Source organism: Strongylocentrotus purpuratus, unplaced genomic scaffold (assembly GCF_000002235.5).
Source record: "Strongylocentrotus purpuratus isolate Spur 01 unplaced genomic scaffold, Spur_5.0 spur5_contig_816, whole genome shotgun sequence".
NCBI classification, from domain to species: Eukaryota; Metazoa; Echinodermata; class Echinoidea; order Camarodonta; family Strongylocentrotidae; genus Strongylocentrotus; species Strongylocentrotus purpuratus.
The window spans coordinates 127,044-154,997 of NW_022145520.1; the positions used below are offsets into that span (position 1 = coordinate 127,044).

General features: G+C 37.7%; 2 protein-coding genes across 6 annotated transcripts; one reads left to right on the plus strand and one right to left on the minus strand.

Annotated features, from left to right (window-relative positions):
- Positions 1-12,785, minus strand: LOC593925 (leucine-rich repeat-containing protein 34). 4 transcript variants are annotated; one of them, XM_030979178.1, is made up of 11 exons: positions 12,716-12,785; positions 12,091-12,248; positions 9,678-9,695; positions 7,753-7,786; positions 7,438-7,593; positions 6,633-6,716; positions 5,958-6,086; positions 5,100-5,350; positions 2,551-2,706; positions 1,164-1,290; positions 1-758 (listed from the first exon to the last, which is right to left on the minus strand). In XM_030979178.1, exons 2-11 carry the CDS (start codon positions 12,201-12,203, stop codon positions 588-590), a joined length of 1,239 nt encoding a protein of 412 aa, XP_030835038.1. In that variant the 5' UTR covers positions 12,204-12,248; positions 12,716-12,785; the 3' UTR covers positions 1-587. The 4 variants fall into 4 exon arrangements, with proteins under 4 accessions (XP_030835038.1, XP_030835057.1, XP_030835045.1 ...); XM_030979197.1 differs by lacking the exon at positions 9,678-9,695; XM_030979185.1 differs by lacking the exon at positions 7,753-7,786 and having other exon boundaries at positions 7,438-7,627.
- On the plus strand, positions 12,781-27,919 carry LOC756509 (something about silencing protein 10). 2 transcript variants are annotated; one of them, XR_004062996.1, is made up of 15 exons: positions 12,781-12,895; positions 17,326-17,527; positions 17,890-18,124; positions 19,575-19,693; positions 20,390-20,491; positions 21,040-21,096; positions 21,912-22,030; positions 22,996-23,092; positions 23,660-23,819; positions 24,181-24,236; positions 24,516-24,628; positions 25,559-25,631; positions 26,137-26,244; positions 27,394-27,540; positions 27,747-27,916. XR_004062996.1 is itself a non-coding variant. In XM_030979168.1 (14 exons), exons 1-14 carry the CDS (start codon positions 12,882-12,884, stop codon positions 27,481-27,483), a joined length of 1,545 nt encoding a protein of 514 aa, XP_030835028.1. In that variant the 5' UTR covers positions 12,781-12,881; the 3' UTR covers positions 27,484-27,919. The 2 variants fall into 2 exon arrangements, 1 of the variants encoding a protein (XP_030835028.1); XM_030979168.1 differs by having other exon boundaries at positions 27,394-27,919.
- Positions 27,920-27,954: the final 35 nt, after the last annotated feature.

The following is a 27,954-nucleotide window of genomic DNA, read 5'->3' on the forward strand; positions in this document are numbered from 1 at the left end:
CAATGCCTCGTGCAACAATAACTAGCGTATGCTATTTAAAAAGGAAAGTGCATCTTGCCACATTACAAGCTCAATCGCAACCTTTATGAGATACAGTCCACAAACCTTTCCCACTACTCTAAAAGCAGAAACTTTTGTATAACTGAAACAATGGCCATTCTTGTGGAAATAAGAAACTTTCCTGAAATGATTTTTTTAAATAGTGTTTTGTCTAGTCCGATTGATTATTTCATGGCATGAAGTTTCACAATTCTAGACCCCTCGCAAACTTGATTGGTGTTTATTCAAGTTAGTATCATGCATGTGATAGCCTCTGGTTTTACAATGATTCACACGAATATAGTCAGACCTGCTTTAGCGACCACCTGTATAGAAAGACCACCTGTCTACAAAGACCTCATTTTTGTTTCCCTCAAAAATGGTTTCTCATTGAATCATTTACTTAATGAACCTGTACATAAGGACCTCCTGCCTATAAGGACTACCTGCTTATAAAGACCAATTTCCTTGTCTTACTTGGGTGGTCTTTATAGACAGGTTTCAGTCACTGTACTTGTGATGTCTAGGAAACTCAGAATGAAGCTGAATTATATCTTTTTATCATTTTTCACATCGGGGCCGTAGAACGGCGTCCAATAGTAATGTCTCCGAAGGCCATGTGATAGCTCGGAAAGATAGACCTGGCCATCGACAACGTAAGGTTTGACGTCCGTCTTCTCCGGTTCTAGATTACCGCCCTCTATCAGCCTGTGAAACGCCTGAAAAATCAATGTTATAAAAAGAAAATTTGAAATGATGATGTGACCATGTGCACTAAAAAAAAAGAACATTGAAGCTATGTAGGCCTACCTGTTTCTTGTCAATAAAAAATCAAGACTCGGGAATTCATGGAACTTTGAATTATGGTCAAAGCCACAAAATATTAATATAATGGTTATGAATTTAATCTTGTAATTAAAAATGCAATGTACCATTTATTGAAAGATGGGTCTCCAAAACGGCAAAGAGAAAGATGGGAATGCAATTCACTCTTTGTACATTCCTATACTACAGACTTGAGGTAGTCATAAAACTTTGCAAAATTGCAAATTCAAGACAGTTTTGTGTGCAGAAATATCTCAATTAACAGTACTCTTCATGAAGAAAGCAATCTTCCAACTTACATTACAGGCATCTTCCTCGTGATGGTTCCCCCAGATAAACACGCTGTTGAAATTAGGGTTATTCTCCATGGCACTGGCTATGGCACACAAACCTGGTGCTCTGATGTTGTTACTCGTGATTACTAGCCTGAAGAGAACAAGAGAAAAGAAATGGTTTAAATCATGAGCTGTAAAATAAGCAGTTAATATATTATTTATGATCTTGGATAAGGCACAGTGTCTTGGTGCTATGGTGTTGCTATCTGTGAAAAGGCTAATACTTCAAATCATCGGGTCATTGCGTCTGGTCGGGTGGTAGCGTTACACGACCTTTCGTCAAATGAAAAGGGAAGATATGATGCAATCTTTCATAGATTTGCGGTAGGGTTTTACAAAATTAGACCAGACCATTTGTAGATGAGGGGGGTTTATTTCACAAACAATACCCCCAACATTTCATATGTTGTCACAAAAGGTCGGGTAATGCGACCACCGACCCGACGCGTGACAGGATGATTCTAAGTAAGTCTGATAACTAGCTTGACGGAAAACGAGAAATTATTTAAATCATGGACTAGAGGAGGTGTCTTAATAGAGTTGATTGCCACTTTTTTAAAGCTGTTGCATGATTTCAAGCCCTGTCAACTTTCTATTTCAGACTTGGCTTGGCTTGCACATGGTTTGGGGTGACAGAGCCTTCTACTTCTTTGGACCCAAGCTTAAAGCTTTCCACAAATAATCAGGATTGTCCCTTTCAAATTTTATGCCTATACAAAAGTAATTATCATGAACAGAGAGAATAGAAACTTTCTAGACTGCATTGAGCATTGACTATGTATGCTGAATTTTGCAATTTTGAATGTTCAAGAATTTAATTCTTCGTTTAATTGGCAATTTATGCAGAAAACATCCTCATGATGTATGTGCCTATTTCTGTTGCAGTAAGAAAGAGCCTGCCTTTTGTGAGCTGAAACGCATTGTATAGCATTCAAACTCTTCGGCAGAATTCGCAACCCACAAATAGAAAGCAGTTGTTGATGTAAAAAATTTAAAGGACCAGTACCATAAAATGATGGTCTCTTGTGGAGGTTGGTTGAGGATTGCCAACTGCAGCATGAAAGGTTTTAATAATGTCTGTTCAGAGTCAAAAGGGAGTTAATTCTGTGTTAAAAAGTATATGAGTTAACGCCCTTCTGGCTTCAGACAGAAAATATAAAAATTCACAAACCCTATACAGTCAAACCTGTCTACAGCGACCGCCCAAGGGAAACAAAAAATGTGCCTGTTGTAGACAGGTTCCTTTAGTACATGTTTCAATGAGAAACCATTTTCATGAGAAACAAAACATGTGGTTGTTGTAGACAGGTCGTCACTAAAGCAGGTTTGATTGTATTATGAAATGACTTACGTGTGCAGGTTTGAGTTCATGTCTGTCAGTGCTCTGCTGAGGTCCATTGCCCCGTCATCCTCGATGCAGTTATGACCCAGGTCCAGGACCTCCAAGGGAGTGTTCTTCATGAGGACCCGTGACAGGTACTTGGCCCCGTCTCTTCGGATCTTGTTACTGGTTTTAAAATGATTCAATACATATTACATACATCAGGGGCGATAGTGAGCACTAACAACTAACACCTAACGATAGTGAGTAAAAAAAAAAGAAAAGGCTCGGGGGTAGGGGGGGAATAAAATGGCATCTAACAACATTCCACCCCCCCCCCCTTTTGAGTAAGAAAATAAAATAAAACAGGGAAGAATAGACAAGAATAGAGAAAATAAGGGAAAAATTGGGAAAATCTGATAAAATCAGAAGAATCGGGGGGATTTTTTTTTTTTAATCAGGAAAAAATAAAACAAATCGGGAAACCGATTTAAATTGGGTGATTATCAGGCCTGATACATGTATTCAACGACAGAGGCAACAGTTAATTAAGACATACATGTATAATAGTTGGCTCTAATGGGGAATTCGACACCAATCAGGTGTTTATCCAATAACGGGAGAAATTGTCGATAACCAGGATTACCCTTCAGGTTTTTATGACCAACATGTCTCTACATTTTCCACCCATCCCCCATTATCTTACATTTCCCTCACCCGAAGGCTCTCTCTGGTCAAGATGGAACAAATTAAGAGCAACATTTGGTTTTTGTTCTTTGACATAAGCTCAGATGGTAATTGTTCTTCAGTCAATTTCCCGAATGAACCAGATTCCTAGCTTCAACACCGGACCCTAAACTTAACAGGAAATCTAGTAAAGAGAACAAATGTCTTCGATGAGAAAAAAAATAGCCTGTAGCAAATGCTGCTAGAGCAAAGGTTGGTTCGCCATGACATCAAATGATCCAAAATTTACCTTCTGAGGAATTAACTGACAAAAAAAATGCCTAGTGAAACTAGATGGAATTTTGACTGCGCGCAGTCGAAAATGATGCCTCCGCCATAGAGCAATTTAAACAAGTTTGGAGTTTAAATCTCCAGTGGTTCTTGAGATATCATGATAACAATCTCAATGTATGGAATTTCATAAGTTGACCTCTGTGACCCTTGACCTTTGACCTACGTGCTCCAAAATCTAATCAGATTGTCTTCCTATGGTGATACACACTATCATTAAGTTTGAAGTTTAAATCTCCAGTGGTTCTTGAGATATTATGATATGGTGATACATACTATCATTAAGTTTGAAGTGAAAATTCTCCAGTGGTTCTTGAGATATCGCGATAACGATCTCAATGTATGGAATTTCATAAGTTGACCTCTGTGACCCTTGACCTTTGACCTACGTGCTCCAAAATCTAATCAGATTGTCTTCCTATGGTGATACACACTATCATTAAGTTTGAAGTTTAAATCTCCAGTGGTTCTTGAGATATTATGATAACAATCTCAATGTATGGAATTTCATAAGTTGACCTCTGTGACCCTTGACCTTTGACCTACGTGCTCCAAAATCTAATCAGATCGTCTTCCTATGGTGATACATACTATCCTTAAGTTTGAAGTTTTTACATCTCCAGTGGTTCTTGAGATATCATGATAACAATCTCAATGTATGGAATTTCATAAGTTGACCTCTATGACCCTTGACCTTTGACCTACGTGCTCCAAAATGTAATCAGATCGTCTTCCTATGGTGGTACATACTATCCTTAAGTTTGAAGTTTAAATCTCAAATGGTTCTTGAGATATCGCGCTAACAAACTCAATACAAGGAATTTCATAAGTTGACCTCTGTGACCTGTGACCTTTGACCTACGTACTCCAAAATCTAATCAGATCGTCTTCCTATGGTGATAAATACTATTCCCGAGTCTTAAGTTTAAATCTTAAATGGTTCTTGAGATATTGTGATAACGGTCAAACGGGACGGACGTACGGACGGACAACCCGAAAACATGATGCCTCCGGCACCACCTTCGGTGGCGGAGGCATAAAAATTATTTCTATCATGAGGGTTATGAGGGGGGGGGGGGGGACCTGTAACTTCCTACCCACTAAAAATGTGTCAGAGATTATGCCTAAAAAGATCATCTGTCTGCAAATTTTACTACTTGCCCAACCAGAAGTGGGATGACGATTTGTAGAGTGACCAGTGTCTACCAAAGCCAATTGAAATATTTCCCCTGGAAGAAACATGCCTTATAGCTCCTCTTTTCTTCTTCTTCTTCTTCTTTACGTGCCATGTCCTGAGACATTGGCGACCATATGGAATGCCACAACTCTCTGTCCCATATTCTATGAAGTAATTCATTCTTCCCGAGATCAATTCCACTTTCAGAAATCCCACTCCTTAAGCTACTCATCCACAGAATCCTCCTTCTACCCCTACTCCTTCTCCCCTCTATTCTTCCAGTCAGTGATAGATTTTCCAAACCATTCTTTTGAATGTGTAGTACTCTTTTCCTTATAGCAGGCCTTAATTTAATATATTAATAATTTCAAATATCTCAACCCACCATGCCAGATCCAGATACTTGAGACCAATGTTCTCCACCAGCATCTCTGACAGCCTCTCCGCTCCCGTATCCTTGATGTCGCACTTCTGGAGGTGAAGCTCGGTGAGGGTGCTGTTGACCTTCAGCATCTTGGCGAAGTGGATGGTCGTCTCCTCCTGCTGACTGAACAACAGAGGGCGGTTCATGCACAGCGCCTTGAGCGTGCTGTTGTAGTTGAGCACCGTGGTGAAGGCAATCATGCTCTGAGTGTCCTGGTTATGTGTAATGAAAGGGATTCAAAATAATGAGGATACATATGTTAGTGTGTATCCGGACACCTACCCCCTGAACATCCACTCCCAGTCAACTACCCCCTAGGACAACTACCCCCTAGGGCAATCAACCTCTAGGATGACTACCCCCGGGACAACTACCCCCTGGACAACTACCCTCCTAGGACAACTACCCCCTAGAATGGTTGTCCAGGGGGGGGGGGGTAGTTGTCCTAGAGGATGGATGTCCGGGGGTTGGTTGTCCAGGGGTAGTTGTCCTAAGGGGGTAGTTTACTGGGGGGTTGTCCAAGGGGGTAGTCGTCCTAGAGGGTGGTTGCCGTAGGTGGTAGTTGTCCTACAGGGTAGTTGACTGGTCCAGGGGGTAGGTGTCCTAGAACCATGTTAGTGACTTAGTGATGTATTATAAGAACCAAGAAAAATATATCATACTGCAATTAAGACAACTAGTGCAACAGTCCCATGTTGATACGCCTCTGACTCGTGCCTGTTTCATAAAACTAAATTGTTATCAATAACATATACAAATTTGCTCTTTGCCAATCAAATGCCATGATTTCAGTAGCTTATAACAGTTATTTCAACTTACCTGATCTGTATCTCCGAGATCCAGTGATTGTAAAGCTGTGTTGACCTGCAAGACACCGGCGAGTGCCATGCCTCCTTTGTTCCCTATCTTGTTACCATTTAGCTTTAACTCTTGAAGTGTCTCGTTGAGCTAGATAAAGAGACAAAATTATATTGCAGATAAAGAAAACACAAAATAACAAAACATACATATAATATGGTCTCATTAAGTTTTAAGAATTTACCAAACTATTAATTTATGATTTATTCTTTTAATCAAAAGGAAATTCAGAATAGTAAATTTGTATTATTGGTCATTTCCATCAGATATAATAATTGACCAACCTGTCATTGCATTGGTTGCATACTAGATTTTCAACCTATATAGTTTAATTATTTCAATCAATTAATGAGTGATAAAAAGTGGTAGTTGGTTGCATCAATGGAAATAAAATCCCTTCTATACAAACTCACCTTCTCTGCAGGAAATAATCAAATAATTCGTAATTTTATTAGACATGATGTACACTTCTATATAATTGGGCCTTTGGGGAGTAAAAATTCAAGTGGAAACTTCTACAGATTGAGGCAGGGACTGTAGACTTTATCATAACATTTTGAAGAGAAAACATGGTCTTGCAAGAAGATAATAGAACAGTTAATCATTTCAGGAGTTAAGATCTGGATAATACCCTACCTGAAGACCATTGGCAATGATAGCACCACCCTCAGGGCCCAGATCATTACACATCAGACTGAGTCTCTTCAAAGCACACGTTTCCTGTAGGTTAAGCAAGGGTCAGTGATAAAAACACAGAAAGTGAATATGGTTTAATGGTTAAAACAAATCATTATGGAAGACTGGTAGAGGTAAATTATTGGAGGGGAACATAAAAATAGGAGGGGGGAGGGAAGGGGGTGTAACATGATTATTCAATAGGTGTATGGGAAAATTAAGGTACAAAATACTTCAGTACATCAGCACTATGCAAGCAACAAATAAAGGCATCCCTGGAGCTGGTGGGACAGCTTGGGTCCAAGAATAGAGAAGGCACACACCAGTCCTACTATAAACATAGGTAATTAGAATGTAAATTAACAAGGCCAATGATTAGGGTGGGGTTAGATCCTATCATCTTTTCTTCATGTTGTCTTGAAATCATTCAATCTATTTCCTCTTTTTGTCCTCCTCATTTATTAATTTGTTTTTATATTCACCGACATAAACCCAAGGGTATAAAATAGTGAGAAAATATATTTTTCATAATTTTTTTTAAAAACATAGTTTTAGACTAATTTATTTCATATATTTTCTGTATAATTTTATATTTTTTCGCTTTTTTTAAAGCGCTCTAAAACATAAAGGCTAAATATCTATAAACATTTTTTCTTCTATTTTCTGTCTATTTTTTAGAGAGAAAAAATAGTGATAAAATATATTTTTTAAATATAGTTTTATACTATTTTATTTTGACTGGGGATATGGCCTCCCTCCAACTCACCTTAAGTAGTTCTGCAATGTGTTCGGCACCCTTGTCCGTTATCTGGTTATACCTCATGTCCAGCCCAGTGACGTAGGTGTTGTTTGCAAGGACCTTCAGGAGAACGTATGCATCCTCATCCTGAAGCATCTTATCGGTCAGGAGGTGGTTGTTCCCTGGCATTTCCATATCCATGAAGTCTTTGGGGTCACTAGATAGGTCAGGTTAAAGGTCAATAGCATTTGAATGTCAATATCAGCTATCAGAGGTTTGTGGGAGACAGCTAGAAAACATAACAGCTAGGCTACCAGATCATTCAACCAAACAAATGGGTAACGGCATCTCCATATCCATGAAGTCTTTGGGGTCACTAGATAGGTCATAGGTTAAAGGTCGATAACATTATAATGTCAACAACTATCAGAGGTTTGATGGAGACAGCTAGAAAACATAACAGTTAGGCTACCAGAGTACATTCAATCAAACAAATTGGTAATGTGCTGTTTTGATAATTGACATACAGAAGGCTAAAACTTAATTCTCTTTCATAATGTTCACTCAATTAAGCCATACATTTCTAAATTGCCTTTTCTTAATTAGTGATCTTTGTTTGCACACTGATCTACATTGTAACTATATATACATTCCAATTCTACATTCATCAGGGGTGGGAGCTAGAGGTTAAGAGTTACCTTAGCTCTTTCTGTGATAATTAATGCTATGAGTATTTTTTGTGAAATCACACTGAAAAAGGAGAGGACTGCAAGCAATTTGGATTTTAGTTTAAGTATTCCTTGGGTCTGATCTGGGCCCCATTTAACAAAACTTGTCATCATGGAGTGACAATTCTCGCTACCCTAAATAGGTACGAAAATCTCGAAATTCGCGAGACGAGGTAATTTTCACTCTCTCGGGTCGTCACTACAACTTCCGGTATAGAGTCCCATCCCGCTGGCGCTAGCGCCTGTGTTCGCTGTGCAGAGTTTTCACGCACGCTAAAATCGATGCCAATCAGTGTAATTTGTACAGATTATAATATGCAATGGAAAGCTTCGGGCAGAATTAGTGACTTTAGCACAAAAGGCCGTTAAACTCTACCATGAAAGAGAGGGTTGTGATCACGAACGCCTGCACAGGAAGCTGTAATGTCGAAAAGCTATCCCATAATGCAATGCGCGTTTTCAGGATTTTCCCCGGATCTCGGCAGAATCGCTATTTGGGGTAGCGAGAATTGAATGACTGTTTTTGTTATAAGCTAGTGAAATCCTTGCTTCTGATTGCTTATCAGCAGATTTGTCACTGATTTTATAATTTGTCATTGAAAAAAGGGTTTGTGAAACTGGTCCCTGCTCTTATGATTTGATGATCGATGTACAAAAGAAACTTAAGAAAGTTGAATCATTGTAAACTAAATTGTACATTGTACTGTCAACTTTGTCAAGAAATGATCTTTATTCTACTTTTAGCCTTTTAACACATATACTTTCAAACTATTCACAATCTATCATGATGTACATATAGTTAATTGCTCTACAAGGAGAATAAAAATTGCATGTTTTGTGGACGGGCAAAAGCAACGGTGAAGAAACAAGCTGGAAATGATTTCCAAGTGAATTTTTTGAGTAAAATAAAAAGCTGTGGTACAATTAATCTACTCAAAGCTTGGAAAGATTCCTAAAATGACAGGAGGTGGTGTGGTATATATCATGCATATATAATACATGAAGGAAACTACAAATGTATTTACAAACAAACATGGTGTTAAATTTCTCTGAATAATGTGTACAGTACCTTTATGAATATACATGTATATCTGAAAGTGATAGTACTGTTTTTGTCCTCATAAATTCATCAAATATGGAATAAATAACATCCTATACATAATACATACATGTATGTACTGGTACAGTATATGATACAAAATAAAGAAGCATACAATGCTATAGAACTAGATGAGCTATGATCATCTAGTCTATCCTACATACACTGGTCTAAATAGTAGATATTGACTAACTGATATTTAGTAATCTACATTGTTAGTGCTTATAATGCAGGCTATATGTGTATAATATCAATGAGGTATAAAACTTATGCAGCATAAAAACACATCACACACAAAAATAGGAAAACAATATAAAAGTTTTGACATTCATAACAGATATAGAGGAATATATTTTGTTATTTCTTTATGCACTCTTGAAACAAACCCTGAAGATATTCTAAACTTTCACAGCAAACATCAGCAAAACAGAATTACTTACTTTTCAGTAAGCTCCCACCTTCATTAGCAGAAAGATCATGCACAATTTGAAATACAAGCAAGCAAAGGTTAAAAGCAAGGCGAACAAATTTATAGAATTATAAAGCTGGCAATTAAGCATGAAAACATTAAGCAAGCAGCATTTAAAGAGTGAGAATTAAGTGACTGGATTAATTGATCAACTGAGAAATTGACCACCCAAAGTTTGAAATATTAGACAATTTACAGATTTGATAAGCGTTAAAGTATTATAAGTTATAAAGTCAAAAGAAATCCTTTATGAATAACTCAGACATTATATAACCACCCAAAGTTGGAAATATTAGACGATTTACAGATTTGATAAGCGTTAAAGTATTATAAGTTATAAAGTAAAAAGAAACCCTTCATTAATAACTTAGACATTACCGGCATATAACCACCCAAAGTTCGAAATATTAGACAATTGACAGATTTGATGTGTTATTATAAGTTATAAAGTCAAAAGAAACCCTTTATGAAATTGGATGTCTTAAATTCATCATGATCAATTTAGGACCTCTATTATTTTCTGTATCTTCAAATACAAAAGTTTGTACACGTTTACAGTCACACCTGCTTTAGAAACCACCTGTATAGAAAGATTACCTAAGTACCATACAGACTACATTCTTTTGTTCCCTTGGAAATAGTTTTTCATTGAAACATGTACTTAGTCTAAAGGGACATACATGTGTATGGAAAGACAACCTGTCCAGTAAGACCAACATTGCCTTTATATGCAGGTTTCGTTGATTTATGAATTTCATACAATTCGCAATAACATGAAATTATGAGCAATTAAGCCATCCACCAAGTAAGAATGTGAAATGTTATAAAGCCTCGAAGAGAGAACATAGAATTATGAAACTCAATGAAACTCACAAAATTTCCATGTCTCTCAAACTAAGAGGACTTTATTACCAAAAAAAGACAATAATTTTTCCAGTCACCATATGATAAAACAAATACGGTAGAAACATGATGAGCATGTGTATTAAACTATTAATTCCCTTTTTACCAAAATGCTGAAATATTATCGACTTTATACCTGTTCCTTTTGCCATTTTTTGCGGCACTGGCATGTTTGAATGAGATCATGAACAGATAGCATATATGATTAATGTATGAAGCAGATCATGTGATGAAAAGTATCTTGATAATACTACAAATGAGATTGCAAATAATATCACATGTTAATTGCGGAAGGTACTTTATGCCAGAAATGTAATTTTCCAAGCATTTATACTGTAACCAAACTCTAAAGAAGGAAGTAAAATATTCAAACAAAAGAATTAAAAGAAAAAGATTGTTTAAAAAAGAATAGATTATAATACTTAAGTAATGATAATAAATTATATACTGTGAAAAAAGTAAATAAATATATAAATAAATACTGACATTTGATCAATAACATAATTTTAGGAATATACTTTCTATAGATTTTTAAAATGAATATTTTCCCAAATTTCCCACTTGTAAATTAAGAAATGGCATGCAATGCTGCTAGTATTGATAATAGTGCATATTTTTCTTTTGTCCACAAGCAATGACAGCATATATGCCATATATATAATATATTCTTATTTTGGCTGCAAGCAAATCTGGTTTGAAGGAATTCTTGACTTACTTTCTGACAACACGCCTAAAAAGGGGAAATAGCAGAGGCTTTATTAATAGTTGTTGTGTTTCTACAATAAAGTACTTTTGAAAGACAAGAGGGCATTTTTCAATTATACTATTTAGAAAGCTGTACCTAAAAATGGGATGAAAGGAGAACATTTACAAAATCACACTCTAAAAGTGATTTACTATTTTTGAAAGATGACAAACAGTTTTAACATTCAATTGATCTGCATCTGAAAGAAGTTTTTAATGCGATGGAACCATCTGAATTGCAAAATCATATGATTTCATAAAATTGAAAGGAGAAGAAAAAGGAGGTGAAGGTGAAGAAGAAGAAGAAGAAGAGGAGGAGACGGAGGAGGTGGAGGAGGAGGAGGAGGAGGAGGAGAAGAAGGAGGTGGAGGAGGAGGAGGAGGAGTAGGAGGAGGAAGAGGAGGAGGAGGGGGAGAATGATGAGGAGGAGGAGAAGGAGAAGGAGAAGGAGAAGGAGAAGAAGAAGAAGAAGAAGAAGAAGAGGAAGAAAAAGAAGAAGAAAAGGAAGATAAAGGAGGATGAGAAGAAGAAAAAGGAGAGGGAGAGGGGAAGGATGACTCAAGGAGGAGGAGCAGAAGGAGAAGAAGACAAAGAAGAAGTAAAGGAAAAAGAAGAACGAGGAGAAGGAGTAGAAGGAGAAGAAGACAAAGAAGGAGAAGGAGAAGAAAAGGAAGAAGAAGAAGGTGATGAAGAAGAAGAAGAAGAGGAAGAAGAAGAAAAAGAATATCAATAATTACATGATTTGTTCATCTCTCTCCTTGTCCAACACCTTCATGATATAAGGATTTGGTTTGACCTCTAACTCCATGCACACATCCTCATATCGTGTCTGTACCGCAGCTGGATCCATCTTCTCTAAGTCTAACTGATTTCTTGTACAAACTTTGTCCTGGATCTGAAGAGGCAAAATTAGAAAAACACATAAATTATTAGTATTAATTATTCCCCCCCCCCTCAATTGTGCCAGCCATATAAGAGGTACTGTCTGTCTGTGTATGGAGAAGGTTGACAAATTTTAAATTATTAAAGAATTCCCCATACCAGACGGTTATTTCTGTCTAGAGTCTATATAAAAATATCCAGATACCATGCAGCTGCTAACGAACGTAGGCCGACTCTTAGCGGTAGCGGTGCCGAGTGTACCGGCCTGTCTTCATGCCAGAAACTGGTGCTGCAAGCAGTAACGCTGAAGCCGTGATCACGTTTCGATTTCCAGCCCCACAAATGAACTGTGATATGCCTTCTGGTTAAATTACTATTGAAATGGTGTAATCAAAGTTTTCATTTAAATATCTACAAAGTTGTCATCGAAAATAAGCGGACTGAATGTTCTAAATATATGAAAATAGTTAAGATTCTTACCACGGTTTGCACAGCAGCAGCGTCTGTTGCCTAGTTTCGAAAAAGTCACTCAGCTATGACGGAAAGTTCGTTCACCTTTGAGGAGACACATGTGTTTTGCGAAATCGCTGTGTTTTGGAACAGAATTCACAAGTTGAATAACGCTAATATTCAAACATAAGCTGACATGGGAAGACGAAAGTGAGTATTAAATGAAATATGTGATGATTACCAATTCATAAATCTCTGTATGATGAGTGCAAAATGACTTGTTAGTTACAAAATTGAAATAGAATTTTCTAGCTTAGTCCCGTACCTTTTCATTTGTGTATGTGTGATGGCTGAAAGCAAGAATTGTTCTTCTTCTTCTTCTTCTTCTTCCAGTATAGTACAGTCCGCCGTTGGCGTATTATCGTACCTTGTGTTTGTCAAGTGCCGAGTGTACAGTGCAAGTAAAAAGGTTCTACAAGAATTCTATGTGCAGCTAAAAAACAGTCTGAAGCTCAACGGAGCTTGATGTGTTGCACCTTCTGCTTGAAAAGTTCCAAAGAGGTGCAATCGACGACAGCAGATGGTAAGGAGTTCCACAGTCGGATAGTATCTGGGTAGAATGTGGTTTGGAATAGCAGAGTTCGGGCAAAGGGGACATGGAATTTCTGTGGATTTCCACGGGTGCTGGGACCAACAACGGGTATGAAGTAGGTGACTGGAAGATCAACCAGGCCATGGAGTATGCTGTAAACCATGCCTACTTTCTGCTGAGCCCTTCTTTCCTGCAGACTTACCCATTTAAGTTGATTCAGCATGGCTGAGACGCTGCTTCTGCGCCGATAGTCACCCAGGACGAAGCGTGCACAACGGCGTTGCACCATTTCCACCTTTCTGATGTTCTCCTGGGTGGACGGGTCCCACACTATTGCAGCTAGACCGAATTTTCCGTCTCTTTCGTTCGTTAGCCTCTTATTGGGGTAGGGTCGGCCGGCTCTCTCTTTAGAGACGGAAGCCGTTTATACACATGTCCTTGCTAACGCAAGATTATTTCAGTCAAGTTGGTAAGTGGAACTGATTTATTATAGCCTAGGCCTAATTTACAATATAACATGCTCGAGGTAAAATGACATTTTGGGGGATTTTGGGGGCAAAACGCTACGACCAGGACTGGCCGTGGCGTTAGCAAGGACATGTGTATAAACGGCTTCCGTCTCTAAAGAGAGAGCCGACCCTACCCCAATAAGAGGCTAACGAACGAAAGAGACGGAAAATTCGGTCTATATTGCAGCATACTCCATCACAGGGCGTACTAATGTCTTGCACAGCAACTCCTTGGTCTTCTGTGGGCAGGCCCCCATGTTTCTTTGCAGAAAGCACCGTACAGAGTTGGCTTTTTTGGTGGTGACGTTTACATGGTGATTCCATTTCAGGTTGCTCTGGATGTGGACCCCCAAGTACTTTGCAGTTTCTGTTACATGTAGCTGCTCTCCATGGATGAAGTAAGGAAAGGAGGCTTTGGATGTCTGCCTTTTACTAGAGACATGCATAACCTGGCATTTTTGAGGGTGGAATTGCATTAGCCAGTCTGCTTCCCATTCCTGGAGTGCATCTAAGTCCTTCTGCAGGCATTCAGCATCATCTGCACTTGACACCTTCCTGTACAATATGCAGTCATCTGCAAACAATTTCACTGTAGACTTCGCTGATATGCAGTCAGGAAGATCATTGATGAACAGCAGGAAGAGAAGAGGCCTGACTACACTGCCTTGGGGAACGCCCGACAGGACGGGAGATAACCCTGTAAGTTGGGGCTCTGATCGGATCGGAAGATCGGAGCGACACCCTCGCACCTTTGATCGGTATCGGATCGGAAGATCGACAAAAAAAATCGGCCGATTTTCTTTTTTTTTTTTTTTTTTTTTTTTAAATTACGAAAATTTTCAAGTTTTTGGCTATCAAATGCTCAAAAAAAGTTCATGACTGGGATTATTTTGTCATTTGGAGTTGTTGTAGACCATGTTTGTTGATATATAGTGCTTTTTCATGACTTTGAAATTAATAATATTGGTCTAAGAGCAGAGGAAAAACATGCGGGCCGCCATCTTGGATTATAATGTACATGTAGGTATTTTTTTTTTTTTTTAATGACAAAAATTTTCAAGTTTTTGGCTATCAAATGCTCAAAAAAAGTTCATGACTGGGATTATTTTGTCATTTGGAGTTGTTGTAGACCATGTTTGTTGATATTTAGTGCCTTTTCATGACTTTGAAATTAATAATATTGGTCTAAGAGCAGAGGCAAAACATGCGGGCCGCCATCTTGAATTATAATGTAGGTATGCATTATAATCCAAGACGACGGCCCGCATGTTTTGCCTCTGCTCTTAGACCAATATTATTAATTTCAAAGTCATGAAAAGGCACTAAATATCAACAAACATGGCCTTCAACAACTCCACATGACAAAATAATTCCAGCTATGATTTTTTTTAAAGCATTTGATAGCCAAAAACTTGAAAATTTTCGTCATTAAAAAAATAAAAATACCTACATTATAATCCAAGATGGCGGCCCGCATGTTTTGCCTCTGCTCTTAGACCAATATTATTAATTTCAAAGTCATGAAAAGGCACTACATATCAACAAACATGGTTTACAACAACTCCAAATGACAAAATAATCCCAGCCATGATTTTTTTTTTGAGCATTTGATAGCCAAAAACTTGAAAATTTTCGTCATTAAAAAAAAAAAAAAAAAAAAAAAAAAAAAAAAAAAAAATCTGCCGATTTTTTTCCGATCATTTTAATTGATCGGCGATCGGATCGGAATCGCCGATCACCCCTGATCGGATCGGTATCGGCGTCCGATCCGATGATCGTTTACAGGGTTAACGGGAGAGGTGTGAGAAGTGCATCCATCAAGCAATACCCTCTGTGAGCGTCTTGCAAGGAATTCCTCAACCCAGTTATGGGTACTACCTCGGATTCCATAGTAGTGGATCTTATGTAGGAGTCTTCCATGCGGAACCTTATCAAAAGCCTTTGATAGGTCCAACAGGATTACATCTATCTGGTCTCTCGAGTCAATTCCACTGGAAAGATCTTGAATAGTGAGGAGAAGTTGGGATGTGCAAGACCGTCTCTTCCGGAATCCATGTTGAGCATCTGACAGAATGTTAAAGTCATCAAGGTGCTCAAGGATACTGCTACATACGATGTGTTCCAGTGTCTTGCAGATAATAGATGTCAGTGACACTGGCCTGTAGTTGACTGCTTGGCACCGCTCTCCCTTCTTAAAGATGGGAACTACGTCTGCCTTCTTCCAGTCCTCTGGGACGTCTCCTTGATTCAGCGAAGCTTGGAAAAGCATAGTCAACACTGGAGTTATTTCCAATGACAGCGTCTTCAGTAGTTGTGCAGGCAGTTTGTCTGGTCCAGTAGCTTTATGTACCTGGAGAGACGAAAGCAGTTTGTAGACACCAGCTGGTGAGATCTGGATGTCATCCATGTCTGGAAATGGACTTGGTCCTTTATCCTTCATGGTTGACATGTCCTCATTCCTGTTAAACACTGATGCAAACTGGTGATTCAGCATGTTGGCCTTCTCCTTGCTGCCTGATCCTTGCTGCCTGATTGTGTAATCCCATTGGTGTCTTTCAGTGGGGCTACTCCAGTACGGTCGTTCCTCTTACTGTTGATGAAACTCCAGAATCGCTTGGGGTTTGCCTTGGAGTCAGGGCTGATGATGTTGTTGATGTATTCACTGTAAGCTTGTTTGCAGGCTGCTTGAGTTGATTTCTTGATCTCACGGTATCTGTTGAAATCCTCGTGTCTGTCAGTCGCCACGGCATGATTGAAGGCCCGCTTTTTCCTCCTTGATGACCGTTTCACCGACCTTGTGACCCATGGCTGACTAAAGCGAGTGGATGTCATTTTGGCTGGTACGTGGCTGTCCGTCATGTTTAGCAGGCTGATCTTGAAACAGTTCCACATCTCATGAACTGAGCTCTGTTCAGTATATTTGTGCACAAACTCTTGCTGAAACTGACGGCAGTCCTGTTTTATTCCCAGCAGATTGGCTTTCTTCCATAGGTAGATTTTTCTTTTCACCGGCTTACTCCTTTTCGCTGTTACATCTGAATCAACACCAACAATGTCATGATCACCAAGACCAGGTAGTAGAGAACATTTGTTGATCAGCGTTGGTCTGTTGGTTAAGAAGAGATCAAGTACATTATCTCCTCGTGTTGGAAAGGTAACCATCTGTTGTAAGTTGCAGTTCTGGATCATGTCTAGGAATCGATTGTTGATAGAAGCTGGGTTACTGTGACCACCAACACTTAAGTCTTCCCAATAGTAAAATAAAGTTGTTGAGTCTTTAGTTTGTTTATCCAAATTAATGCACATTATTCCTAATTCTTTGCATGCATGTAAGTTGAAAAATTGAATAGTTTAGGCCTAGAACTAATGCTAAAACATATGAACCTGTCCTGTGAAATGCTGGATTGTTGGTCTTGAATCACAACTTACAAGTGAATCGTGATTGACTGAGACTTAATTTGTTTATTATTTTCATGTTTTCCTTCTTTATAACATGACACTGAAAATCTAACATCGTCATTTTGTCCATCTGCTAACAGGAAAGGTGGTGGTTCTCGCAAGAAGGTGGAGGAGTCCGACTATGACAGCGACGACCCGAGAGCATACGCCAAAGAGAAAGCACCAGACCCGTCATCTAGAGACTACATTTATGACGAAGTTGACGAATTTCATGCCAACAAAGAAAAGATCTCCTTAGATGTAAGCAGGACTCTAGGACCCGCTGACAGCTCTGACAATGAGGTATGGTTAAAGGGAAATAAATACATCTTATGTGTAGAGGTGTCCTGGTCGAGTGGTTATGTTGACATGTATTTGCCAAAAAGTAGCTTAAAGTTAAACAGGCTAAAAAATTGTGAATTTACCTGTATCGTTTATTTACAGATTTTACCATGTTCCATTCAGCCTTCATAATAGGGACTTTTAGATTTGCACATTGACATAGTGGATTGCTACGTGTGACGTCCTTTTATTGCACTGTGACGTCCTTTTAAGTAACTGCCAATGCCTTATAAGGACGTCACATATAGCAGTCCACTTTGTCGGTGTGCAAATCTAAAAGTCCCTAGTGTAATCACAAGTCAACCACTTTCATTCTGCTCTAGGAGGAAGAGGTTCTTGGATGGGATGATGGAGATGATGAAGAGGAAGCCATCTTGAAGGAGAGGCTCCAGCGCTTCAGGAGACAGGAGAAGATGGACGAGATGGCAAGCGATCTAGAAGATGAGGAGGACGATGATGAGGGGGACGAGGATGGAGAAGGAGACGTCAGTTCCAAGGCTTGGGGAAAGAGGAAGCAGGCCTATTATGACACCGATTATGTAGATGATGACCTCCCAGGTAAGCTAAAAAGCTATTTCACTCTGCGATGCCTTTACTCCTTTCCACCACAATCTTAGACTTATATGTTATGTGCAATTATTTTCATGAAGTTATGCTGACATCTGACACAGTTAGGTCTTAAAGGTAATTCAAAGTTTTGAGAAATTTTGAAAATTGGATGGATAGTAATTCTTTAAAATGTTGACATTTTTGGATGCCCCTGTGGATGTATTATAAGCGCTAGAAAATTTAGCCCCTAAAACACTTTTGCTTTCGTGAAATTGAATAATCAAAAATTTACTGGTGCTCCCGGTAATATTTCAGATAGCTCCTAAGGCCATTCCATGGTAGCTGCGACCATGAAAATCTCAGAATATGCCGTTCTGATATATAATTTCCAAACGGGAATAGCAAATCAGTTGATTGTAATCAAGAAAAATTGTTTTCAAGCTAAAGTAATACCAGTCTTGAGAGGGTGCTATACAACATAAAGAGTTTATTATTTACAATTTCATCACTTTAAACTCGATTTCAACTGCGACAACGATCATTGAATATTGTAAAATCGCATTTGCTTCCAATATGTTCATTTGAACCAAATTCATGACGCCATACCAAAACTGGTCTATACCTTTAAGCTTTATGAAGATGTTGTGGTGTAGTTGAAATTAGTCTCCGGACTGTGAACCACAAGTTGCGGTTCAAATCCCTGCCGCAGCACTCACATTCTTTAGCAAGACATTAATCTATATTTGTCACACTCAACCCAGGTGTAGTAAGTGGGTACCTGGTTTAATATATTCCTTGAATGGACTGAGCGCTAAGGTCGTCCGAGCTATTAAAAGTTTGGATAATGATATCCAAAGTCCTTTAAAAGGACATTGCAACGTAATATCATAATGTGATATGCATTTGAGAACAACAAAATTGGGCCAATTTCAGATTTTAAGAGTGTCACTACTTTCATTTATTTATTTATTTTTTTAAATTCCCAGACAGGATGATAACATACAAAACATCACAAGGTTGACAAAGTGATATAACATTAACATAATGATATTTAGCACCAGCCAATGCCTGAGGATCACCTAAAAGAATTAAAAAACTTCTGTCTAGAGGCTCTCCACATTGGCTGGTGCATACATAAAACAAAATATAAAAATAAACAACAATAATACGAAAAATTTATAAAGCGCTTGTGACATAAAAGTTTCAATGCGCTGTACACAAACCAAAATTACTTCAAGAAAAATCAATATTACTAATGTAATTAACATTACTTAAATTACCAGGAAAACAAAATATTACTAACATAACTTAACAAATATAAAGATAAGGTCAACATAATTATAAATGAATGTGTAACTAAAATTAACCTTCATATTAGTCACATGAGGGTTAATTTTAGTTACACATTCATTGTTTTCATTTCTATTGAAAACAAAATGGATGCTTTTCATTGTTGTAGGTTTGGATCAGTTGGAGGAGGCAGCCAATCAAGAGGCAGAAGAGAAAGAAGCCCTTGCCATTCAGAACAGGATGGCTGAGGCATTACAAGATGATGACTTTGGTCTGGATATCTTCAAGGTGTGCACAAAATGTTCATTCTTTCCAACAATATGAAGAAAAAAAATCCCCTCAAATCCCATTTGTGATTATGCAGGCATGATAAAAACCTGATCTAAATCGGTTTCTTGATTTTTCCCCGTTTTTTTTTTCTTTCTTTTCCCCAATTTTTTAATTTATTTTTTTTACCTGATTTTCAAGATTTTTCCCTTATTTTTTCTATTCTTCCCTATTATTTCCCAATTTTTCTTACTCAAAAGGGGGTAATGTTGTTGGATGCCAATTTTTCCCCCGAATCCTCTTTTCTTTTTTTTTTTCAAGGGGGTCGTGGTTGAGGGGAAAAAAAAAAAATTGGGGGGGGGGGGGTGCTCACTATCACCCCTGGATTATGGTAATGTTATTTATTTTTGATATAATTTTTTTCATTTTGCATTCCAACAAATGATCTTGATGAATAAGAACAAGTTCATAATATCAGCATTAATAAATGAGTTCTGTGAGTAGCATATATAGTAAGATATTCAGTATGAACAAAAGTTTTTTTTTTTTATTTGTTACAATTGTACAGTATAATGCTATCAATGAAATTTTACCGGTGCAAAGATAAAGGATAACATCGTACTATGAATAATATATCTAGAGAGGTTTTAGTGTATTTATGCACCATATTTTTTTACTAACACATGGTTTATTTGTATGATTGGTTCAATTCAACAGAGTAGTGACAGGCAGGTAGAGAAGACAACCTCCGGTGACCTTGAGAGTGAGGAGAAGGTCACCAAAGATCTCAGCAAGCTATCAAAGAGAGAAAAGCTAGAGGTAACAAAATCCATTCCATACCATATATTTCAATATTGACAAATCAATCGTAATTGTATTTTGTGTCTGAAATATGTAATGAGTCTGTTAATTGTACACATGACCAATTCAGCCATTGGGCTGCAACACATGTTTCTAATAAACCTTGAATAGAATTGAATTGAATTATATTGATTTGAAAGAAGGGAAGGAGGTATTATGGTTCTATCAGAGCATTAGTTGTTGAGTTTGAAGTGCATTGAGACGTATATGAAAATAAATTATAAATGTCATGGGTTTCTTTATTCCAGCCTAGTAATGCAACATACATGTACTGCTATAGTATTGTTCTAAAGAGGATTGAATTGAGTTGAATCATTTCTTCATCTTTTTTGCAATTGTGCGATTCATAATCTTGATATGATATATAGCAAATGAATGCCATATTTTTTCATTTCTTGATTACAAGTGATTAAAGAATTAGAATTATAAATCTAAGTTTAGCATGAATGATTGATTTATGAAACAGTAACATATCTAATTTGTATTCATGTCATATGTCTTTGCAGCTTTTGAAAAAGGAATCACCAGAATTTTTACAACTTACAGCAGATTTCAAAGTAAAGGTATGAAAAATTGAATGTACATGTACCAACATTAACATGCTCTCTCTGTTTCTCTTTCTCTCTCTTTCTCTCTGATCTCTCTCTCTCTGTCTCTCTGTCTCTCTCTGTCTCTCTCTCTTTCTCTAAATATATAAATATATATTTGTCTCTCTTCTTCTCTCTCTCACGCACACTCTCTCTCTCAAAAAAGAAAAGTATATTGTATTATGCATAATATTGGAGATTGAAGTAAGATGAAGTGTTGATCAAAGTTATTTTGGATATATCACAGATTCATTTCGCATGAAATTTTCAGGACAATTTAAGCTTTTTTATTTTTTTTAAACCCAAATGATAGTAGTCCCTGTGAGCTTTTAACATTGTATTCCTGTCCTCTCCTTTGAGTGATTTAACCAAAAAAAAAAATCGAATCCTGTTTCTCTCTTTAATTAGATGCGTGAGTTGATAGATCATCTCTAAAAATACAATACTCCCTTTGAGCTTTTAAAGGGATTGGGTAACTTTGTCTCAGATTCTGAAACAAAATCCTGGATTTAGCTCATGCCGCAATGATACTTATAAACCTTTAGGTCAGTCAGGAACCTCATGACTTTTACAAGCCGATCACCTGTCTGATTATCAAGATATTTATGATTGGAAATCAAAATTCAATTTTGCGTTTTCCGAATGGTTTTCATATCACAGACACTGATACCACGTAGGGCCATACATCTCAGATTTAACATTGTTAATCGATGCCTTTAACGTTTTATTTCTGTCCTCTTTTTTGAGTGATTAAATTATTATTTTTTAATCCCTGTTCTCTCCTTAATTAGATGCGTGAGTTGATAGATCGTCTGCAGCCTCTGGTCACACTCATCAAGAGAGGAGGTGTCATCAAGGAAGGGTCTGAAGGAGCCCAGTATATCCACACCAAGTACCAGCTCTATCTCAGGTAGGCCCGGTAGGAGTCGGCAAAGCCCCGTCGAGCTCCGCCATCTTGTATCATGATATTAGAATACAATTTAAACATGCCCAGAGGGCCATCGATATTTCGGTTAACACGAAAATGCAGCAAAATTGTATGAATCTTTAAGCTGCGCAGTCAACACTGCACTAAGATCAATTGAGTGGATTTTTATCACTTTAGGTTGATAATGAATTAGAAAATAATAGTGAGAAATTTCTTATATGGAGCATACATCACTCCCAATCTGTAATATACACACTGTAGGCCTTGAAAGTTCAGTTGAAACAGGAGCGGTTCCATTTTAGTTCCTACAGTATTATTCATTGTGTAAGCTGCTTCTTTCCTTATACATGCTTTGCATGTAACATGACAATTCACCATAAAGCATGCTTAAAAGACATGAGATTGCGCATTCATATGTATCAAGCACATATTCTTAGAATTCTTTGTATGTATCTCATCAAATATTTGTGTCGCTTAATAATTCATTACAATAACTAATACTGTAAATATGTAATGACATGAACCATAAGATTGCAGACATTGTAAACTGTTATTCCTACTAACATGCTCTAAGGGTGAAATTTCACAAAAGTAAGCTGGCTTTTTAGCACGTTATAATAATAATACTTGGCTTTTATAAAGCGTGAATTACTATTAAGTCTCTAAGCGCTTCCAAACTTGGAGATTGTTACCCCGGCTTTAACTGGGCTGCCATTACGGCGCTCAAGCATTACAAGAAATTAATCTCTGCCAGATACCCATTTACATCACCTGGGTGGAGTGTGGCAAATGTAGATCAATGTCTTGCCAAAGGACATTAAGGCCGTGGCGAGACTCGAACCACGGACCTTGTGATCGACAGTCCAGCGAAATAACCACGACACCTTATAGATTTTATTACTCCGGTCGTCATGTTCTTACCTGCATTTAATCCACTCTCTTTACAGCTACTGCATGAACATCAGTTTCTACATGATCTTGAAGGCCAAACATGTTCCAGTAGCCCATCATCCTGTTATTGGAAGAATCCTGGCTTTTGGAAAGGTAATAATGGGACTTCTAGTAATTATGTACCTAGTGTATTCCTTTGTCGTGAGTTTACAATAAAAAAACTCATAATGCATATTGATTTCAAAGAATGGAAATTGATCCTTAGAACCTGTCCGCACTAGTTTGGCCAGGGGGGATTAGACCTCCTTGCAAGGTCACTGACAGGTGGTTATCGCATCAAATCAGCAGTAACTTAACATAAGACAAAAGGGGGTCATGGGGGACCAACAGGCACTGATTAGGCATTCTTTGCTATATAGAGGGCGCAAGTCGCAATACGTAGTGCAGTAGGGCTTAAAGCATAAAATTTGAGAATCTGAATACTGAAACTGTAATAGTGTGAGAGGTTTAAACTATGTTTTGAAATACATTTCTAGTGGGAATTCAGCCCTAATTGTGCGTCTTCTTGACAAAATGTTGGCTTTGGAGGGGATCAAAACGACCTTTTTCTAGTTAAAAAGAAGGTTGGAAACATTGCAAATCCTTAATCCAATTTGTATTGGGTCCAACTATTTACTTTTAATCTTTGCGCTGTGTATATCATTATCTCCTCTCTTGCAGCTAATATCTGAATTGCAACCGGTTGATGAGAAGTTAGCAGAGGAGATAGATTCCGTCCTGAGCCGAGCAGATGAGGTAGAAAAGGAGAACAAACAGATGAGTGCAGCTAAAGAAGAAGAACTTCTTCTTTCTCAAGAAAAGATGGACAAGAAAAAGAGGAGTAAATTGTGTTTCATGTCAAAAAAGCATATCAAAAGTTGAATAAATCTTGAGTTGCAGGAAATAGATTAGGACTTTTATATTTTTTTAGAGAAGGGGTCAACATATATTCATTGAATTTAATATTCATTCCTGTATGCGGTTATTACTTTTTTTGGATTAGCAAACCCCAAAATAACTTTTCTGGGCCCCATCTTATAAGGACTTAAAGACTCCTCTCAATTAATCACAAGGGTACACTTTCCTATCTGTTTTGTACGCAGTTGCGATTGATGTAGATCGCAAGTAAAATGAGATTAATTGCAACTGTTTATAAGACGGGCCCAGAAATTTACTTTCTGCTTGTTTTTTTTTCATTTCAGAAAGGAGGAAACAAGAAGACACAATCACTATTGAAGAAGAGTCAGCATTACCCAAAGTAAGTGTTTTTATTAAAACCTCACTTTTTCCTCTATTTTGTATGGACGAATGTCCTGGATGGGAATAATGTCTGTCTTTATCTACCAGTAGAATATGGTAAAATATTTCTATATTATATATAGTTGAGGGTTGAAGTTGATAGGAATTTGAATAGTGTTAGCCTTAGACCATGGAGCAATCCTCTTAATCATATTTTCAAAATATTAATCTAAACTTGATATGGGATTAAAATACACTTCTCATTCGTGATTGGATGTAATTTCATTTGTCATCTTAGAAAAAGAAGAAGGGCCTTCCATCATTATCAGAAGAGGAGCTGAAGGCTCTAGAATACTACAAGGCAATGGAGAGTAAACAGAGAGAGAAGAAAAAAGAGCAGGCTGCAATGGGGTAAGTACATTCTATTATCAATTTCTAAATAATCAAAGGATAAACATTGACATATTATTAATTGTTGGGAGTAGTGCATGCTCAGATGATCCCTCATATCAGTGATATGTTTGTGATTGTAATATGTACAGTGCCATGAGAACCGGGGCCTGGCGGAAACTGGCACTATATAAAGATCAATATTATTATTTTTATCAAAAGACTTTATAAACAAGAAAATGTCCCATACCTGCACTGTAGAATGATTTACTCTAAAATTTGATTAAAGCGCTCCATTTTTTTCTTTTCCATGTTCATTGTTTGCATTAGTAGACTGGTAGTGCACCCTGTACGTGTATGTCTGATTTCTGTGTGTGCAACAAGAAACCTTTATTTCAACATGCTCCCTTTATATCAAAAGACTTAAGAAAATGTCCCAATCCCGGAGCTGTAGAGTGATTTACTCTAAGAATCAATTGAGGTACTCCATTGTTTTCCTGTTCTTGTTCATTGTTTACATTAGGAATGCACCCTGTACATGTATGTCTAATTTCTGTGTGTGCAACCAGATACCTTGATTTCCACATGCTCCCTTATATCAAAGACTTTATAAACAAGAAAATGTCCCACTCCCTGCGCTGTAGAATAATTTACTTTAATAAGAATTGAGGTGCTCCATTGTTTTCCTTTTCATGTTCATTGTTTACATTGATAGCGCACCCTGTTCCCTGTACATTTATGTCTAATTTCTGTTTTTGCAACAAGATAATACTCAGCTTTTTAATTTTTTTAAATTTTGTTATAAAGCTTTATTTTGGGGTGTTGATAGCACTGTAAAAAACATGACTTCTGAATATTCAAGCGGTGTGATGTTGAGAGAAAATCTCAACATTTCTCAAAATTTCTTTATAACATTATTTCTGATCATTCGATGTCTCTTTCTTTGGACAGAGCTTTGGAGGAAGACGGTGAAGAGGAGGAGGGAGAAGGAGATGGAGATGAGAAGAGAGCCATCACCTACCAGGTATGATACCAGTCCATCTTTGATGTTTAGGGATGGTTGTTTTACTTGACTGCTAAGAAAGCATGTATATCCTTGTCAGTATTAAAGCAGCCAGGGGACTGGCATCTTTAAGTCCTCTCTGAGGGACTTGGTAATGAGGATCAACGCCTTACCAAAGGGCACCACTGCATCGACTTGGTTTCTATTAAACCCGGGATCTCCCGGTTACGAGACAGTTTATAGTTTTACTTAAGTCTTTCTTAGTTGTTGTTCAATTGATGACATCTTACCTTCACTTTATTGTGTGTTGTTTGCTACCAAAGAACCTTCCTTAAAATCCAATTTTTTTTCCTTCTTCTTCAATGTCTTAGTTGTAAAATATCTTTGTACCATTTATCTGTATTTATTCCATGCCCCAGGTGCGACAGTTTAAGAAATGAAACGAACATTTCAAAACCTTTCAATGAAGTTGTAGAGTTATTGCTTGTTATTAATCACACCTATGTTTCCTTCTCTATCATCCCAGATTTCTAAGAACAAGGGACTGACGGCCTACAGGCGGAAGGAGCTCAGGAATCCAAGAGTGAAGAATAGGATGAAGTTCCGCAAGGCCAAGATCAGGAGAAAGGGACAGGTAAAATCAACTCAGATATTTCTATTTATTGATTACTGGGTAGTTGATTGATTGATAGATGTTTATTTATTCCACATACATCAACATATTTACATTTACAATTTATAGATGTAAATATAAATCAGATGTATGATAATGACATGGTATATACAGAAAAGGGGTTGTCTTAAACATACATGTAAGCTTGAAGTGACGTCTTCTAGATAATGAAAATAACAATATATACAATATGAAGTGATGCATACAAATGAGGAGAGAATGGGAGAGAGATAGAAATGGGCATAGGAAGAGAAGGGACAGAAAGGATTAGTGTCATAGTGTTGGTGATCCGACACATTCTCAGACGACAATCGCTCTACATGGTTTATTTCGTAAAGATACATGGTAGGGTGAAGGTTATGAATCTTACGATTGGGTTTTTAGGTTAGGTTTAGTGTTAGGGTCATATTTCTCTATAGATAGAGTTAGGCTCATCATCAAAGTCAGGAAGTTGGCAAGAGTAACAAATTAGTGCAGGTCGATTGTGGCAGCCCATATTGACGCATTAATTTGTGCTCACTGGCACATTTCCCTGCCCATTATTAGGGACATAGCATTTGTAATCTGAAATGTTTTGTATTACGGGTCTGTGCTATATGTTACGAGTCACGCGACAGTATCTTTAATTGTCGAATAGTACAACCGTGTTTATTCTACAAATATTCAGAAGCTTCGAGGGAGAGATATCTTAATAACTTTCCTGTAACTCCTGGCTGATGATCAGTGTGATTGGCACATGTGTTTTCATGATATATGTCTCTATTTTGGACTTCTTATTTTTTCCTAATTTGGTATAAATTCTGCCCCCTGTCTGTCTCTCTCCCTCCCTCCCTCTACCTTCTTTCCTTTCTCTCTCTTTTCTTTCTTCTCTCTCTCTCTTGTACCCACTCTTTCCTGTCCTCTCTCATCCTCTCTATGTCCCTTTTTTCCCTCTCTTCTCGTCTTTCCCTCTCTCTTTTCTTTTTCCTTTCCTATCTCTCTTTCTCTCCTGTCCTTTCCTGGCATGTTAATTCCTCACTCTTTCCCCCATTTGTTTCTTTTTATATCTGTACATCTCTTTTTATCACTAACCCCATCCTCCTTTTACCCCTCTCCTTCTGCATCTTACAGGTACGAGAGACAAGGACAGAGCTACACCGGTACGGTGGAGAGGCATCAGGGATCAGGGCTGGGGTCATCAAGAGTGTCAAGATTAGATGAGATTATCTTAATCCCTTCAACTTTGAAGAATAGACAACAATCAACCCTGTATTTGTGGCCACCTCTCTATAAAAGCCATCTAGCTATAGCGGTCATACATTTTGTCTCCTTCGAGAAAGAAATGTGTGTTCTAGAACTTGTCTAGAAAGGCCACCTGTCTACAGTGGCCACTTTTTCTGTTTCCTTTGGGTGGCCTTAATAGACAGGGTTGACTGTAGTTCATAAATACATGTATATCAAATTTTTAGGACACTTCACCCACAGCCTACTTATGAACTACTACATTCACTCATCACAAGTTTTAGATCAAAATTCAAAATTCAGATTGCATGTACTTGTTCTTGCTATGTCAGGCAAGCATCTTGTAAGCTTTAACATCATCTCAAGTATATGCATAAAATTTGAATACATTTGCTATAGGGTCTATTCAATTGCATTCCGGTCCTATATAAACGCACGCAATTTAAACTC